Genomic DNA, 18296 nt, shown 5'->3' on the forward strand with positions numbered 1-18296 from the left:
AAGATGCACTTGGCATAAATATTAGAAATTAGTTTAACGTTGTATCATGAATGATTCTGGATTTCAGTCTTTAAGACAGCTCTAGGGGATATACTTTGCTATGATAATTTTTTTTTTCTATTTCCAGAATGCAACACACTGGAATGCACATGCCTACCACCATACCGCATTGTACAGGGTAATTGTGTGCTGGCCAACTGTTCACTTGGCAATACTTGTCCCCCAGGGGCTGAATGTGTCACCATCCAGGGTGGTCTTAGTTATTGTGCATGCCCATCTGGGTACACCACCTTAGCTGATGGTTCTTGTCAGGATGTGGATGAGTGTGCAGTGCGCCGTCCTGATGGCCGCCCACCCTGTGCACCAGGTGCTGAGTGCTATAATCAGGTGGGAGGGTATGAGTGTCGCTGTGTCCCAGGTTACACTGGAGATCCCTACACCTCATTCTGCTCCCCTCCGTCTGTTGAATGCACTAGTGACAAAGATTGTGATGATAATGAACGTTGTGTCCAGCCTGGCAAGTGTGTTTGTCCCCCACCATATTTTGTTGACAATCAAGATAATGGCAAATGCAAGAGTCCCTGTGAGGCTTTCTCTTGTGGTATTAATAGTAAGTGCACACCCTCGGATCCTCCTCAGTGTAAGTGTCTGCCAGGCTTTTTGGACCAAGGTCCTGCTGGTTGTGTAGACATAGATGAGTGCCGTGAGAACCCGTGTGGTCAGAATGCAGTTTGCATAAATGAAATTGGCACATTCAAATGTGAGTGTCTGCCTGGCATGGTGGGAGATCCATTCATTGGCTCATGCACTGGAACACAGGTAGTTGAATGTAAAAATGACAATGACTGTCCTGATGATCTAGCATGTTTGCCAAGTGGCAAGTGTGTTAACCCATGTGCAGCTCTCCCGTGTGGTGCTAATGCTTACTGTGAGGCTGAAGATCATGCTGCATGGTGCCGTTGCCACCCGGGTTATGTAGAAGGGCCAAAAGGAGACTGTGTGTCCATGTGTGAGGGCTTCCTGTGTGGTCGAAATTCCAACTGTATTGTAACGCGTGATGGTCCCACCTGCAAGTGTGAACCAGGCTTCAATGGCAATCCTTTCCCTGGTGGAGCCTGCTCACCAGACCAGTGCTCTGCCTCCAACCCCTGCCAGGACCCACAGGTGTGTGTCAACGGACGGTGCAAGGAACGATGTGAGGGTGTGGTTTGTGGTGTTGGAGCAAAGTGTGACAAGAATTCAAACAAATGTGTGTGTCTTCCCTTCTTCCTGGGTGACCCTGATCTCCTCTGTGTTCCACGTAAGTCCTCTGTCATCTTACTGTATACGAATGAGAAGTCCATTCAGCTTCAAATGCTATTTTGCAATAAGCTCAGTCCATCAGGGCCTTTCGCAGGATTTTTGAAGGGGGAGTAAAAAAAAAAAAAAAACATTTTTCCATAACATAATTCATCAGATCATCATCATCATCATCCAGACCTCCTTTCCCATCTCAGGGCAGGATGAGGAGTAGCAGCATCCAAACATTCATTCATTCATTCATCATCTAATCCTGTGTTGCCCCATGAGGAACATAGGAGCCTGGGGCTAGGCAAGTTGGTCCTGACATTTGAGATGAGAGTGACATAATGCCACTCATCCCTGAGTGGCATCATGTGAGCAATATCCCCGATCACCTGCACAGGCTCAGTCTGATTGGAGTGCCTTAATAACCCACTAAACAAGGTAATGCAATATTGTAAATTGAGGTACTGTAACTGACTAAAGTACTGAAGGGGTACAGACTCAGGGTAATATGCATACTGAACTCTGCAGAACCTGGGAAGTGAAAACAATGTGGATATCAGTGGATAGAGTACCTTCGAAGTTAGGGCAGTTCAGAGAGGGTGAATGTCTACCGTATTATAAATGTGGGAGGTGTTTCAGAGTATTGCAGCTTTGCCCAACAACTAACACACTAAATTGCTTTACAAGTAGCAGTGGAAGATTAATATATCAGTACAATTTTTATTAAATTTACTGAGGAATTAATATTTACCAAGGATTTAATTGCACAACAGATCATAAAAGCATGTGTCCTAAAAGGAATTACTGCACTTCATTTACGGTACCATTAACCCCTATCCGCCGAGTAACGTGCATACACATCACAGTCGGTCTGCTATGGGGCTGCCGGGAAGTGGCTGTACACACAAGTGTCTTCCTGCCACCGTTTGAACCGGCTGCCATTTCATCTCACCACCAAAGGGTAGGGAGGGAGTCCCTCTATGCCACACAGGCGAGAGTCAGTCTGTTCCTTGCTTTTGCCAGGTGTACAATGCTTTCTTCAGGTTCCTCTTTGCATGATTCCATCCGCACCGTCTGTGGCCAATTGCATCATCCACCCCTGCCAAGCTTCTTTCCAAGGATACTAGAAAAGGGGTCGGTGATAGTGCCGTAAGGTATGCCTTGGATGCAACAGTGTCTAGTAGTGGAGTAAATTATCATGTTGAGAGCAAAGCCATAATCGGCGCCGCTGGCAGATTCACGAACATGTCCTGTCTTCCTCACATCATTACTCATTAATACAATGACTTAGAGACCTGGGGATACTTACGTTCGCAAGAGGAATTCATCTCCCTAAGTGCTATACTTTCCAAGATATTAAGGTGTGAAAACAAGCAATTTTCAGCGGTTTCCGAGAAAATGCCCATAGTGAGGTGATGACCGTGGTAAAGTATGCCTGGCATGTCAGGGTTAACTATGATGTCTTGATCTGTTCTTGTTACCTCCAAATTTATCATGTAGAATACAAAACATCTCAGGTTCATGGGGTTAACAGAAGCTACACTGGACCCCTCCTCTATTTAAAAAAAAAAAAAAAAGCAGCCAAAAGTGGCAAGTACAGTACTTAAACAAAGACATCCTCAGGCTAAGGGAGTTAACCCTTTTAGTCCTAAACTCTTTTCTAAACTAGATATTTAGTACAGCAAAGTACACCAGCTGGGAATATATGCTATCTGAGACTTTAAATGGTGGCTTTCTTTCCAAATGGGGGGATTAACCCCCCCCCATGTGCACAGCCTTGAGCTCAGCATTGACTTGGTTTGTCACTCATATTTGTCAGTGTTTTGACTTGGTCATGTTATTATCAAACACTCACTGGTTTTCTTTCATTATTCGTTGTTTAGGCAAGAATGTTACAGTACTGTATTTAACTAAGTTGGCACTAGTCTTGTTAAAATTCATTGCCAGACTATGGTATGTTATTTAAAAGTGTCAGATGTAACTGTCAGATTAGATCCCAGGTAGGCAGTTAATTGAGGATCCTCATTTAATTTTATAATATACAGTACATCCCCCAGTACGCGCCTATATGGGCAGCAGAGGACGTTGTGTACTGGGAATTCGCGTACTGTGAATACATAAAAGGAAAAATTACATCTGGGCGGCACTCCCCCTTCATGGGCAACCTTTGAGACGCTTTTCAGACCTAAGTATTGTACTATACAGGGAAACTATCTAAGATATACAGTATTACCTAAGATAAAGTAAACCAATAAGATTATAGCTTTACTTGGTAAATCAACAAGGATATGGCATAACTGAACCAACAAGAATATGGCTGCTCACCTTTACTCGTTATCACTTCTTAGGGGGGCAGTGTCGCGTATTCGGGGTAACCCCGGATTTGGGCCACTCTTCATTGCCCGTCTTGCTTACAAGGAGTTCAATTCACGTACAGTACTAATAAAAAATACACTAAAATTAAAAAAAATATAGGTCCTCGTGTGCAAGGGGGATCGCGTACTTGGAACTCGCGTACTGTGGAGATGTACTGTAATTGATTTGGAAATATATTTTTAGAATCTAAGTCAAATCTCTAGTAAAAAGTAAGTTACTTAATAAATATCAAGTTGTATTAGTATGTTTCTTAATAAATATCAAGTTGTATTAGTATGTTGCCTAATAAATATCAAATTGTATTTAGTATGTTTTGTGGTAGGTGGGGGCACTCAACATCCACTCACTTGATATAGTGCTGCACTCAGGTGACTCCCCTTTCTCTTCTTTCCTTCTTTCCTTCCTTCCTCTTCCGTGTTTCTTTCCTTCTTTCTTTCCCCGTCATTCAGTCGATGGGTAACTCTACACTGAGTGACAAGCCAGATGGTATCCTGTACACCAGGAAAACATTTAGTATGCTGAGTGGTAACCATATAACCAAATTATGGCTCCTGGTGGTTTAGTGGGTAATTAAGGCATTCCAGTCGGATTGAGCCTGTGCAGGTTTATATCCGAGGGGTGGTTGGGGTTTACTGCTCAAGTAATGCTGCTCAGGGATAAGTGAGACTGGTCACTCTCACCTTAAAGGTCAGGACCAACTTGCCTAGCCCCAGGCTCCTACACTTGTCATAGAGCAATGCAGGATTGGATGATGATGATGATGATTTAGTATGTTTTTTATATAGTAACTGAGAGACATCGTGATGTGCTCTAATTCACCATTAAGCTTGGTTCTTTTCATAGCTAGTTTTATACCAGACATGGTTCGTTTGTATTGACTGAAGTCATTCAGTATTAACCCCTTCAGTCTGAGTAAAATCATATGATGGTAACAAGAGTAAAATTCAAGTTAGTGTTTTATTGTAGGAGTTATAATCCTTGTGTTCCAAACAATAATGATTCTGTGAATTTTATTCTCAGTTAAGTTTACCATTTGGTTTCACTGACTTATTTTTATTTATATTTACAGCTGTGAAGCCACCATTATGTACACCAGGCTGTGGTAGCAGTGCTCATTGTGAATATGGCCAACCAAATCGATGCATCTGCAACACTGGCTACAGTGGCAACCCTTATGAATCTTGCGAATCAGAGGAAGAGAAAAGAGCAGATTGTTCCACCACTAAGTGTGGAACTGGTGCAGAGTGTCGTCAGGGTGTGAACCGTGTAGACTGTGTGTGCCCAGTTGGCTACCAAGGCAACCCTTATGTTGAGTGTGTTGATGTGGATGAGTGTATAGGTAGTGCCTGTGGCATGAATGCCATTTGTCTTAATACCCCTGGAAGCTTTGACTGCCGTTGTCAAGTTAATTTTGTTGGTAATCCCTTCCAAATGTGTATGCCACCTCCTAAAGATGACCCCTGCGAGGTTGATCCGACTAGCTGTATTGTTTCTCCCTGTGATGGGGTAGTGTGTGGGCCTAATGCTGTATGTGATGAAGGATCCTGTGAATGTGCACCAGGCTTTGAAGGTGATGCTGATGATGTGGGTGAAGGCTGTCAGATATCAGGCTGCCGCAATGACTTGGATTGTGATGATAATGAGATCTGCTTTCCCAGTAGCAGGCGACGCACTTGTGTAGATGCTTGTAAGAGATTGGAGTGTGGTCCCAATGCATACTGTGTAGCCCAGGCTCACCGTTCCTCCTGTTTGTGCAAGAATGGCTACTTGGGTAATCCCAACGACCCCAGCAGTGGCTGTCAGGCTGCTGATCGTGAGGATGATTGCGACAATGATGATGACTGTGATGATTATAAAGTGTGCCGAGTGGATATCCAAGGCCACCGGGCCTGCCATGACCCATGCCTGTCTCATACTTGTGGGCAAAATGAGGAGTGCTATGTGCAGGGTGTCCGCCCCTTGTGTCGCTGTGAAGACGGCTACCTACGCAATCCAGTCACTAACCGCTGTGAGAGTAAGTATATTATTTCCTTTCATATTGTATTTAGATATTCCCGAGATGTGTTGTAATATTGTGCTTGTCATGATGCAGAGCTACTACATTCATCATTCAGTTAGAGCCTCTAAGAGAATGTTTTTTTTTTTTTTTTTTTTTTGTTTTTTTTATACAGCTGGTTATCAGCATGGAAACACTTATCACAAAATGCTTTTGTTAATTACTGAGCAGTCAGGGTGTGCAGTGGAGGATCAGGATTGAAAAACCATACTATCATTTACCTCAGGGTATATCAGTACATTGTTTTGTTTCCTTAAATTTTTTACAGACTTTAACATTTAATGCAACTAAATTTGTATACACTTGATCATAACATCAAATACAATTTAGCTAAAACTAATTACCTGTAGTAGCTTTTTTATTATTTCTAAATATTTTGGTAAATATACTTTGTTTGAGGGACATAACCTTTTTGTATTGCAATTTTTTATTTAACATGATGGATTTTAGGAACACCTGTGCAGCATTAAATGGTGGGATTACTGTATTTTATGAATTTTTTTGCTACAGAACCTGCTGTTCCTGACTGCTACAATGACCAAGATTGTGGTGCATCTGAAGCTTGCCGTTCAGATGATCTTGGTGTTCCCAAGTGTGTTGATGTCTGCCCTGAATTCAACTGCCCACTGCACTCCACTTGTTACGCCATCAGTCACCGTGGCCAGTGCCAGTGTGACCCAGGCTACACTGGAAATGCCAATGACCGTGGTGGTTGCCGACCTCTCCCAAGAGATGAATGCCATACTGATGCCCAGTGCCCTGAGACCCACAAATGTAATGCACAGGGCAGTGTACGTAAGTGCATCCCTGTATGTGACACCACTCGCTGTGGTCCAGGCGCCATCTGTGTTGCCAACAACCATGCTGCACAGTGTCAGTGTCCCCCAGGCCTCTTTGCAGGTGACCCCAATGATCCTATAAATGGATGCACCTCAGTTAGCTGTATCATCAACTCTGATTGTCCTACTGACAAAGCCTGTAACAGACTAGATTATACATGTTTTGATGTTTGCTATGATGCTTGTGGAGACAATGCCATATGTATTGCTGAGAATCATCGCTACAACTGCAAGTGCCCACCTGGTTTTCAGCCAACCCCATCTGCTGAGATTCAGTGTAAAGCTGTGGATATTTGTGATCCTAACCCTTGCCACTCATCTGCTCAGTGTTCACCATCCAGTGGCACGCACCAGTGTCTCTGTCCAGCAGGCATGGTTGGTGACCCTTATACAACTGGATGCTACCCTGAGGGAATGTGTCCCAGTGGGAATTCTGACTGCCCTCTTGACAGTGTTTGCATCAATGGTCGCTGTACATCCCCTTGTGACCAAGCATGTGGGTCCAATGCTCTCTGCAATATTGTAAATAGGCAACCAATTTGCAGTTGTCCTCCTGGTTTTCAGCCAGACCCAACCCCAGACAAGAGCTGTATCCGTGTGTCCTCACCATGCAGTAATGATGCTCAGTGCCAAGGTGGTGTGTGTTTAGATGGACAGTGTAAAGTAGTGTGCCGAACAAATACTGAATGTGCACAGGGTGAGCGGTGCATCAACAACAAGTGTATGATTCCCTGTGTGTCTTCATCTCAGTGTTCTTCAGACCATGCCTGTATTAATGGTGTGTGCCTGCTTGGTTGTCGCAGTGACAGCAATTGTCCACCAACATTTGGATGTGTCAACAACAAGTGCATTGACCCTTGCTCCAAAGAAAATGTTTGCGGTCCCAATGCCCAGTGTCGTGTCCAGAATCAGCGAGCTCAGTGTCAGTGTCCCCACGGCTTCAACCCAACCCCTACACCTGAGCAGGGATGTATCCGTGTGCCTCCATCATGTGTGTCAGATTTAGAGTGTGGTCCCAACACTATTTGTGATTTTGGAAAGTGCCATCCTCAGTGCCAGGAAAATTTGCATTGTGCTCAAGGAGAGAGTTGTAGTGGAGGATTGTGTCAGAAAATTTGCTTTAGTGACAGCAATTGCCTGCAAGGAGAAGTTTGTATTGATGGGTCCTGTGTCTCAGGCTGCCGAAGTAGTGGTGACTGTCGCACCAATGAAATCTGTCTGTCAAGGAAGTGCATGTGTGCTAAAGGGTTTTTACCAGGCCCTAGTGGCTGTGTTGACATTGATGAGTGCCAGAAAAATCCATGCCATTCAACAGCTTCCTGTGTCAATCTCCCTGGCTCTTATAAATGTACATGTCCGTTATTCATGGTAGGAGATCCTCATGCTCCTCCTTCAGCTGCTGGATGTGTCACCCCCGATGACTGTGTTGATGATGATTCATGTGAGGCTCATCAGGCTTGTGAACCAGATGATCAGGGAGTCTTGAAATGTGTTGATCTGTGTGCTTCTGCAGTTTGTGGTCACAACGCACGCTGCAGAGTGGCAGACCGCAAGCCCATATGTGAATGTCAGCCTGGCCATTATGGAGACCCTAATGACTTGAGTGTTGGCTGCGTTCAAGGAGAGTGCATAGTCAGTGAAGACTGCTCCAGTAACAAGTATTGTGACCAGCTTAGCTACAAGTGTTTAAGTAAGTGCAGTATTTTACTATGTCAATAGTTTTCTTTACATTTAACTTTAGATACATATTAGCAAGAAATAAATGTTATTCATTACTTTCTTAATAATCTGCTTTTATAAAAATAATTGGTGTATGCATTGGGTAATATTTTGTTCAACTTACAGATCCATGTGACAGCACAAACTGTGGATTTGGTCGATGTCAGACAGTTGATCATGCAGCTGTGTGTTACTGTGAGCGTGGATTCGAAAGAGACCCAGCTGGAGCATGTATTGACATGGACGAGTGCCGTGACAATCCTTGTCACAGGTCTGCCCTATGTCGTAATGAGCTTGGTAGTTATTCATGTCTGTGTCCTGAAGGACAGGTTGGTGACCCTGTTGTTACTGGTTGTCGCTCCCCTGGTGACTGTGTAGATGACTCATCCTGCCCGGACAATGCTGCTTGTGCTAACAACAGGTGCTATGACCCATGTGAGAAGCCAGATGCATGTGGAGCCTTCGCCCAGTGTCGTGTTATCAACCACATTGCCACCTGTTCCTGTCCACCTCTGACCACTGGTGATCCTCACAAGGGCTGTGTCAGTGTGGACTGCATAAGGCATGGTGATTGTGCAGCTGATAAAGCCTGTGTTGGCAATAAGTGTGTTGATCCATGTGGTATCCCTGGTGTGTGTGGAAAGAATGCCGGCTGCACCCCACAAGCTCATCTCCACCAGTGCTATTGTCTGCCAGGTTTCACAGGTGACCCGAACCTTGGATGTACCTCCATAACCTACTGTGCTGTTGAGACTGATTGTCCTGCCGGTGAACAGTGTAATGGAGGAGTGTGTGTCCGTAAGTTTTAAAGCATGGTATTCTCTATATAATTCATGTACAGCGTATTTATATTGAAAATGTACAGTCAAGGAATTAAATACCCTCCCAAAGTTTGGTGAATACATTGTGAAGAAGTTGAGCCATTCATGACATACATTAATCCAGATAGGCCTTCAGTTATGGTGTATTGGCTTTGATTAACCTTCAGACAAAACTTGGAAAATAGTCCATTCTCTGACAATACGAGCCATTGTATGTATAGTAGAGTAACATATTTTTGTGTATGCATGCTGATAATAAGCATTAACTTAATAATAATAGACATTGGTTCTTACGATGATTTTTTTTTCATGTAGCATTGTGTACCAGCAACCGTGGATGTCTGACAGGCCAGGTGTGTATTGATGGAAAATGTGTGCCAACCTGCAGGACCACTACTGACTGTCCTGATGGTCAGGTGAGCTCTTACCTTACACATTCCTTTTCTGTAATGGTTTTACTTAATTGAGATAGTTCTTTTGTAAAACATAGAGGCATATGTAAACATCGATATGTAAAATAAAGCCTCAGATCAGTATATAATTATTTAATGGACTAAATTGGGGAAATTTGAATGATAAAAATAAAAATATAGTGTAAGGTACAGTACAAACATACATATATAAAAATGACAAAGTGGTAGGTGGGGGTGCTCACGATCTGCTCACTTAATGTAGTGCTGCTCTCGGTTGCCTGTCCTTTCCTCTCATCCTTCCGTCCTTCTCTCTTTTCTTCCTTTTCTATCTTTCTTTCCTTCACTCTTTCCTCTTCCCTCTGTCTGAGGGTGACTACACTGAGTGACAAGCCAAATGGTTTCCTGTACACCAGGAAACCATTTACTACGATGGTTGGTAACCGTATAACCAAATTATGGCACCTGGTGGTTTAGTGGGTAATTAAGGCACTCCAGTCGAATTTAGCCTGGGCAAGTTTATATCCAAGGGGTGATTGGGGTTTATTGCTCATGTAATGCCACTCAGGGATGAGTGAGGCTGGTCACTTTCATCTTAAGTGTCAGGACCAACCTGCCCAACTCCAGGCTCCTATGCTCCACATGGGGCAACACTGGATTAGATGATGAATGAATGAATACTTTCATCCCGAAATTGAGGTTGGCTATGATACAGCTGGTGTATTAGGTTGACTGGAAGCTAACTGAAGTGCCAAAACCAGATAAATATTTCCCATTAGTTACTAGAAGTTGCTGGGAAAAAAAGAACTTTGGGATGTTCAACAGTGTGAGAGTCCCATCGTGGAATACTAATGCTACTACTACTACTACTACTACTACTACTACTGCAACTGCTACTACTACTACTACTACTACTACTACTACTACTACTACTACTACTGCAACTGCAACTGCTACTACTACTACTACTACTACTACTAAATAATAATAATAATCATAATCATGATTATAATAATAATAACTCCGAAAGGTCGGTCCCTGTTCTGGAACATGTGCCATTAGGATGTAGGCCCTCATTCCAAAACGTGTGTCATGGGGATGTCAGTCCCTGTTCCAGAATGTTTTGACACTCTTACGTTCTCAGCCATTGCTGTACAATAAATAATTGTAGGACATTGGAACACCACTCATTTTAAAGATAAGGAGTTGTACTATGCTTGGTATAAAGATTTTTATCATGGGTTTAATAATTTTTTTTTTTTTTTTTTTTTTTTTTTTCCTGCTGTTGATGGTCGATTTTATAAACAATGCCCGACCCCAAGGGGATGATAATAATAATGATAGTGATGACAATCTATCTGTGTGTAGTCAGATGCCTTAATCCCGTAAGGGGTGGCCACAACATATCACTTCCATGTTGCCCTAACCCCTGCCATTTTGCTGCCCTCCCCATAGCTCACACCCTCCTCCCTTATATACCCCTCCACTCCATCTCACCGTCTCATCCTCAGTCTTCCTTCTCTTTCCCTCCCTCCTCCTCAGTTGCATACACTTTCCTTTTTAGTTTCTTGCTCTTCATCCTCTTCACATGGCCAAACCAGCCCGGTTTATTTCTTCTAACGCTTTCTGTCACATCCGCTTCCACGTCATAATCCTCCTTCACTTCCTCATTTATCAGTCAGTCTCTCCATGTAACTCCACATTCTCCTCTCAAATATCTCATATCCATTGCTTTCACTGTTGACATTTGTCCTTCCAACAAGGTCCAAGCTTTGCTTCCATTCATTAGAGTTGGTATCACAAAACTATTATGCAGCAACTTTTTTATTTCCATGCTCACTTCCCTGTTGGTTATCACTGCTTTAAAAGAACCAACAACTTTCTTCCCCACTGAACCCTTTCAAGCACTTCACCCTCTGAACTTCCATTCTTACTCATCACACCTCCCAAGTACTTCAGTGCAGTCACATTTTCCATTTCTTTACCACCATCCTTACTGTGCATTCAGTAACCTCATTTCTCACAAAGACCACAACTTTACTTTTCAGTGCATGCATTCACCTTTAGATTCCATTTATTACACACACTCTCAAACTCATTCACCAAGCCTTGCAGGTCCCCCTCCGTCTTCATTTAGCAAAACAGTATCAAATGCAAACAACAGAACAAGAAGTTTCCAAACCCTTCCCTCTCTCATCAGGGCCATCCACCATCCACTGCCCTGCCTTGTATCTCTTTTATACCTCAATCCATATACAGGTTGAACAACCAAGGAGAGGTGATACATCTTTTTTTCAGTTCGACCATCAGATATAAACTTTCAGGCAGTTCACCATCCACTAGCACTGCAGTCTTAGTGCTCTTATACATACTCTTCACGGCATTCAGCAGCTTCCCATTTACTCCATATATTCATAATATTTTCCACATTCCCTTGTCTATGCACTCTGTCATGTGCTTTCTCCAAATCCATGAAGGCTGCATACGACTTCTTTCCCTTCTCTAGAAGCTTTTTCATTAAAGGCCTTAGGATAAATATCTGATCTATACAGCCACTTCCCTTCCTTAAACCTCCCTGTTCTCCTCCAACTAATTCCTGTTATTTCCCTAACTGTCAGTAAGTATCCAACCATATACTTCTCCAATTACACCAGGAAGACAAATGCCCCTGTGATTACCACATACTTCTTTTTCCCCCCTTTTCCTGTATACGGGGGAATAATTATACAGTAAACTCTTGTCTCTCAGTTATTCAGTGTAATTCAGCCAACCCCTATGCTGGATATTGCAGAATGCCAGATATTGCATAGGTACCCCCAATTGATTATCTATTCAGCGTCAAGCTGGATAATGTCACTGTCCACCTGAGCCTACTGTACTGTCCTTAAAGCTTTCCAGCAATATTACCCATGAGTAAAAGATTAAAATCAGACATTATATGCAGTATATTATTGGTACAGTACATATAGTACAGTAGTACAGTACATAATACAGTAAAAGTCCTGTAATCCGAATGGCGGGGGACTGAGGGTCTTTCGTACTGTTGATTTTTTCGGACTATTGGGAGGGGCCTCTGAAAAAATGAGAAATATATGCACTCATGATTACTAATTTCTCTTCAGGGATGCCCCCTTCCTACCTCTGTATACCCAGGGAAGAGGTGAGGAGGGGATGAAACAAGCTCCACCCTCCTCTACCCCAACTCCCAACCCTCCCACATACCCATAACCAACCCCCCCTCCCACCTGTTATTCTTAACTGGCAGTTACATCTCAAACTGATTTCATGCTTAACACTTTTGGTCACACCACTAAAACATAGAACACTAGGATTATGTATTATGATGTTGATAGTAAAACAAAAATGTTAACAGTGGCCTCCTCAGGCCTCATGTGTTGGGTACAGACACACACACACACACACACACACACACACACACACACACACACACACACACACACACACACACACACACACACACACACACACACACACACACACACACACACACACACACACACACACACACACACACACACACACACACACACACACACACACACACACACACACACACACACACACACACACACACACACACACACACACACACACACACACACACACACACACACACACACACACACACACACACACACACACACACACACACACACACACACACACACACACACACACACACACACACACACACACACACACACACACACACACACACACACACACACACACACACACACACACACACACACACACACAAATTTAAGGATATGTACGATAAATATGGTTTAAGACACAGGACAGTACGAGCTTGACTCATTCCTGTAAAGATACAATTAGGTAAGAACACACACACACACACACACACACACACACACACACACATGAGGCCTGGGATGGCAGTTGCAAATGTTTTTGTTTTACTGTCAGCGTTATAATGCATTAATTTCTTGTTACAGTGGGTTAATTGTTATATTATTGTATATACTTTTTACATATCCTAGTGTTTTATTTTTGTGTATTAGTAATGTGACTATGAGTGTAAAGTATGAGGTTAGCTTGAGATGTAACTGCCAGTTAACAATGACAAGTGGGGGTTGGGTTGGGTAAGGGTATGGAGGAGGGTTGGGACCTGGGGTAGAGGCGGGTGGAGCTCATTCTGTCCCCCCCTCCTGTCTTCCCTGGGTATATGAGGGTAGAAAAGGGGCACCCCTGAGCAGAAATTAATGATCGTGAGTGTACATGATCATTAAATAAATCTTAAAATGATATGGGTTATTGTTTTAGTGCCTAGCCTAGAAGTGTAGATGAACAGTTGCAGGCAGGTACATCCAAGTCCAAGAGCAAATCCAAGCCAGATTGTCATTTCACCTTACAAGATTGTCCATTTTCCATAACGCCTTTGGAACTAAGGATTTGATATCATATAAGAAAATTAGTACACATGCATACAGTACTACCTACATATCTTTACAGCCTGTTCTTGACTGGATAGAACTCATTATGCAGTGACTACTTCACACTAATGGTGTGGTTCACCAGTTGTGTGACTTGCAAGAGATTCCTAAGCTTGTGAATGCAGTGCTTAATAAACTGCTTGTTGGTTTCATACTGGTGAAACAGAGATCTGTTTTGTTAAATTTGTCTTGTATTTAACATATATCATGTTTATTAAACTGGGCACCAACCATTACTCGTAAATGTTCACATCTGTCATATCCTAACCTGAGACCTTTCACCTTACAAGGGATAATGTAGGACGGGCTGTTGTTATTATGCTGATACTTTGTAAAATGAAGGTTGTTTCAGAGCATTGTTTTGGTATGCTGGGCACTACTAACATCACTGTGTGGTAGTTGAGCCTTGTGTTTGATTTTGTATTTGTCAACATTGAATAAAATATGTATACAGGATACCAGTAGCTGTATCTTATTATCAGAGTTAATTGCATGTTGCACTAGAAGTATGTAATACTTCCATGTGGTCATGTGGTGCATTAACTGTTTGTGTTTCATTGTGTTACTTATAGATATGCCAGAAAAGCCTGTGCTTTCTTCAGGTATTCTGACTGACTGTTTTTCATTATACTATGTATAGGTATGCCAGAATAGGCTGTGCGTCCCTGAAGTCAAATGTCGACAGAACACTGACTGTGATGCAAGCCAACAGTGCCGCACCAACACTTTAGGCCAGGCGGAGTGTAAGGAAGTGTGTAATGGCTTGGTGTTGTGTGGTCGCAATGCCCAGTGTACCCCAGTCAACCATGAGCCAGTCTGCCAGTGCCCACAGGTCAGTCACTCTCTCAATCATTTTATTCTTCCATTAAAGTTCAGTAATTATCTTGATCATATTTTCATTTGCCAAGGAGGCTTTTGAATGCTGTGCCTTTCCCAGTCTGTTTTTGCATAAGTCATATTGATATTGTTGGTGTAGTATGTGGGTATAGTATGGACACACACACACACACACACACACACACACACACACACACACACACACACACACACACACACACACACACACACACACACACACACACACACACACACACACACACACACACACACACACACACACACACACACACACACACACACACACACACACACACACACACACACACACACATACACACACACACACACACACACACACACACACACACACACACACACACACACACACACACACACACACACACACACACACACACACACACACACACACACACACACACACACACACACACACACACACACACACACACACACACAATTTGGGAGTGGAAAAATTTGTACCAAGAGTAAGAGGGAAAGAAAACAGGAAAAAGGAGTGGTTTAATAGAAGGTGTATGATAGCCAAAAAAGAGAGAGATAAGGCGTGGAACAATTGGAGAAAGAGAGGTAACGACAGAACAAAGGAAGAATATAAAAGAACAAGAAACGAATACACAAGAATACGTAGGGAAGAAGAAAGGAATTTTGAAAAAGGTATAATTGACAAATGCAAGGATGAACCCAAACTGTTTTATAGATTTGTTAATGGCAAACTGAAACAAAAGGAAGGAATCACCAAGCTGAAAGTAGATGGAGAGGTCTTTAATGATGCGGCAATGCAAGCAGAAATAATGAACAAACGTTTCCAGTCAGTTTTCACTAAAGAAAAGGAGCTTGTGGAAGGGGAGGGAGATGAATATTTTGGCTGAATGTCAATTTGGATTCAGAAGTGGAAGGTCATGTGTTTCCAACTTGTTGAGCTTTTACTCAAGAGCGATTGACGTGGTACAGGAGAGAGATGGTTGGGTAGATTGTGTGTACTTAGACTTAGAGAAGGCCTTTGACAAGGTACCTCATAAGAGACTAATGTGGAAACTAGAATATATAGGAGGACTAAAGGGGAAACTTCTGGAATGGATGAGAGACTTTTTGAGAGACAGACAAATGAGGACAGTAATAAAGGAAAAGATGTCTGGATGGAGGGAAGTAACAAGTGGAGTCCCTCAAGGCTCAGTGTTGGCGCCAGTAATGTTCCTGATTTATGTAAATGATATGGTAGATGGAGTGAACAGTTATGCGAGTCTGTTTGCTGATGATGTAAAGATCTTGAGGAAGATAGAGGTTGAGGAGGATTGTAAAATACTGCAGGAGGATTTGGATAGGATACACAATTGGAGCCGGACGTGGGAAATGAAATTTAATGTAAAGAAATGTAAAATATTGGAAATGGGTAAAAGTACCAGGAGACCATCACTGAATTATTTTTTGGGTAATGAATTAATCACAAAAAGGAGAGAAGAGAAAGATTTGGGAGTGCTGGTCCAAGATAGTTTGTCACCAGAAAAGCACATTAACAAGATAGTTGGAGAGACTTATAAGCTCTTGACTAACATAAGAGTAGCATTTCATTATATGGATGAGGAAATGATGAAAAAATTGATAGTGGCCATGATCCGCCCCAGGTTAGAATATGCAGCGGTAGTGTGGTCCCCACACAAAAAGAAAGATATAAACAAGATTGAGAGAATACAAAGAACAGCAACCAAGATGGTCCCCAGTCTGACAGACCTGTCCATACAGAGAGAGGCTGGAAAAACTGGATTTGCCTTCGTTAGAGGAAAGGGAGAAAGAGGGAGACATGATTGCGGTGTTCAGGACCATGGTGGGAGTAGATAAAATTGACAAAGAAGATCTGTTTGTATGGGATAAGAGAGCAACAAGAGGACATGGAATGAAATTGAAAAAGTCAAGCTGTTTGAAGGATATCAAGAAATATAGCTTTCCTTACAGAAGTATAGACTTATGGAATAGCCTGGACAAAGAGATCGTCCAGTCTAAAAACATAAACGAGTTTAAAGTTAAATTCGACTTATTGAGAAACAGCGACGGAAACCCACGAGCATAGTACATTCCGTGTATATCACAATTAGGTATATTCTTAAATATTTGGAACGACTTAGACAAAGAGGTGGTGCATGAGAAAAACATTCATGTGTGTAAAGGTAGACTTGATAAATGTGGATATGGAGACAGGACAACACGAGCATTGCTCAATTCCTGTATACTACAAATAGGTAAATACAAATAGGTAAATACACACACACACACACACACACACACACACACACTGAAACAAAAGGAAGGAATCACCAAACTGAAAGTAGAAGGAGAGGTCTATATAGATGCGGCAGTGCAAGCTGAAATAATGAACAAATGTTTCCAATCGGTTTTCACTAATGAAAAGGAGTTTGTGGAAGGGGAGGGAGTGATTAGAAATGTACCGGTGATAAACGATATAAAAGTGTATATAAGTTGAGATACAGGAAGTGTATAAATGACTGGAAACTCAAGATGTAAGGAAAGCCCCAGGACCTGATGGAACTTCTAATTGGGTACTGAAGGAATGTAGAGAACAACTGGTGGATAAAATTCACAGTTTAATTGTGTGTTCTCTGGAAGAGGGGAAAGTGCCTCAAGAATGGAAGAGGGCAAATGTGATACCAATTTTTAGGGGAGGAAACAGGGAAGAAGCCCTGAATTACAGACCAGTGTCTCTAACCAGCATGGTTGCAAAATTGTTTGAAAGAATCCTGAAAGACAGATTGATAAAATATCTAGAAGAGATGAATATTTTGGCTGAATGTCAGTTTGGGTTCAGAAGTGGAAGGTCATGTGTTTCCAACTTGTTGAGCTTTTACTCAAGAGCGATTGACGTGGTACAGGAGAGAGATGGTTGGGTGGATTGTGTGTATTTAGACTTCGAGAAGGCCTTCGACAAGGTACCCCATAAGAGACTAATGTGGAAAATAGAGTATATAGGAGGACTGAAGGGGAAACTCCTGGAATGGATGAGAGACTTTTTGAGAGACAGACAAATGAGGACAGTAATAAAGGATAGGATGTCTGGATGGAGGGAAGTAACAGGTGGAGTCCCTCAAGGCTCGGTGTTGAAGCCAGTAATGTTCCTGATTTACGTAAATGATATGGTAGACAGAGTGAACAGTTTTGCAAGTCTGTTTGCTGATGATGTAAAGATCTTGAGGAAGGTAGAGGTTGAGGAGGATTGTAAAATGCTGCAGGAGGATCTGGGTATGATACATGATTGGAGCTGGATGTGGGAAATGAAATTTAACGCAAAAAATGTAAAATATTGGAAATGGGTAAAAGTACCAAGAGGCCATCACTGAATTATTTGATGGGTAATGAACAAATAACAAAAGCGAGAGAAGAGAAAGATTTGACAGTGCTTGTCCAGGATAGTTTGTCACCAG

The 18296-nt window shown here is 42.4% G+C and overlaps 1 protein-coding gene across 1 annotated transcript in view; it reads left to right on the plus strand.

Annotated features, from left to right (window-relative positions):
• The window catches only part of dpy (fibrillin-like protein dumpy), a 442341-nt gene that overhangs the window by 193706 nt on the left and 230339 nt on the right, over positions 1-18296 (plus strand). The window contains 6 exon segments of the mRNA XM_080267992.1: positions 128-1300; positions 4733-5677; positions 6230-8248; positions 8404-9075; positions 9414-9514; positions 14627-14818. Of these exon segments, the coding sequence (XP_080124118.1) occupies positions 128-1300; positions 4733-5677; positions 6230-8248; positions 8404-9075; positions 9414-9514; positions 14627-14818 (5102 nt within the window).

The sequence above is a fragment of the Coenobita brevimanus genome, chromosome 26 (assembly GCF_032717465.1).
Source record: "Coenobita brevimanus isolate Jiangsu-jjx chromosome 26, ASM3271746v2, whole genome shotgun sequence".
NCBI lineage: Eukaryota > Metazoa > Arthropoda > Malacostraca > Decapoda > Coenobitidae > Coenobita > Coenobita brevimanus.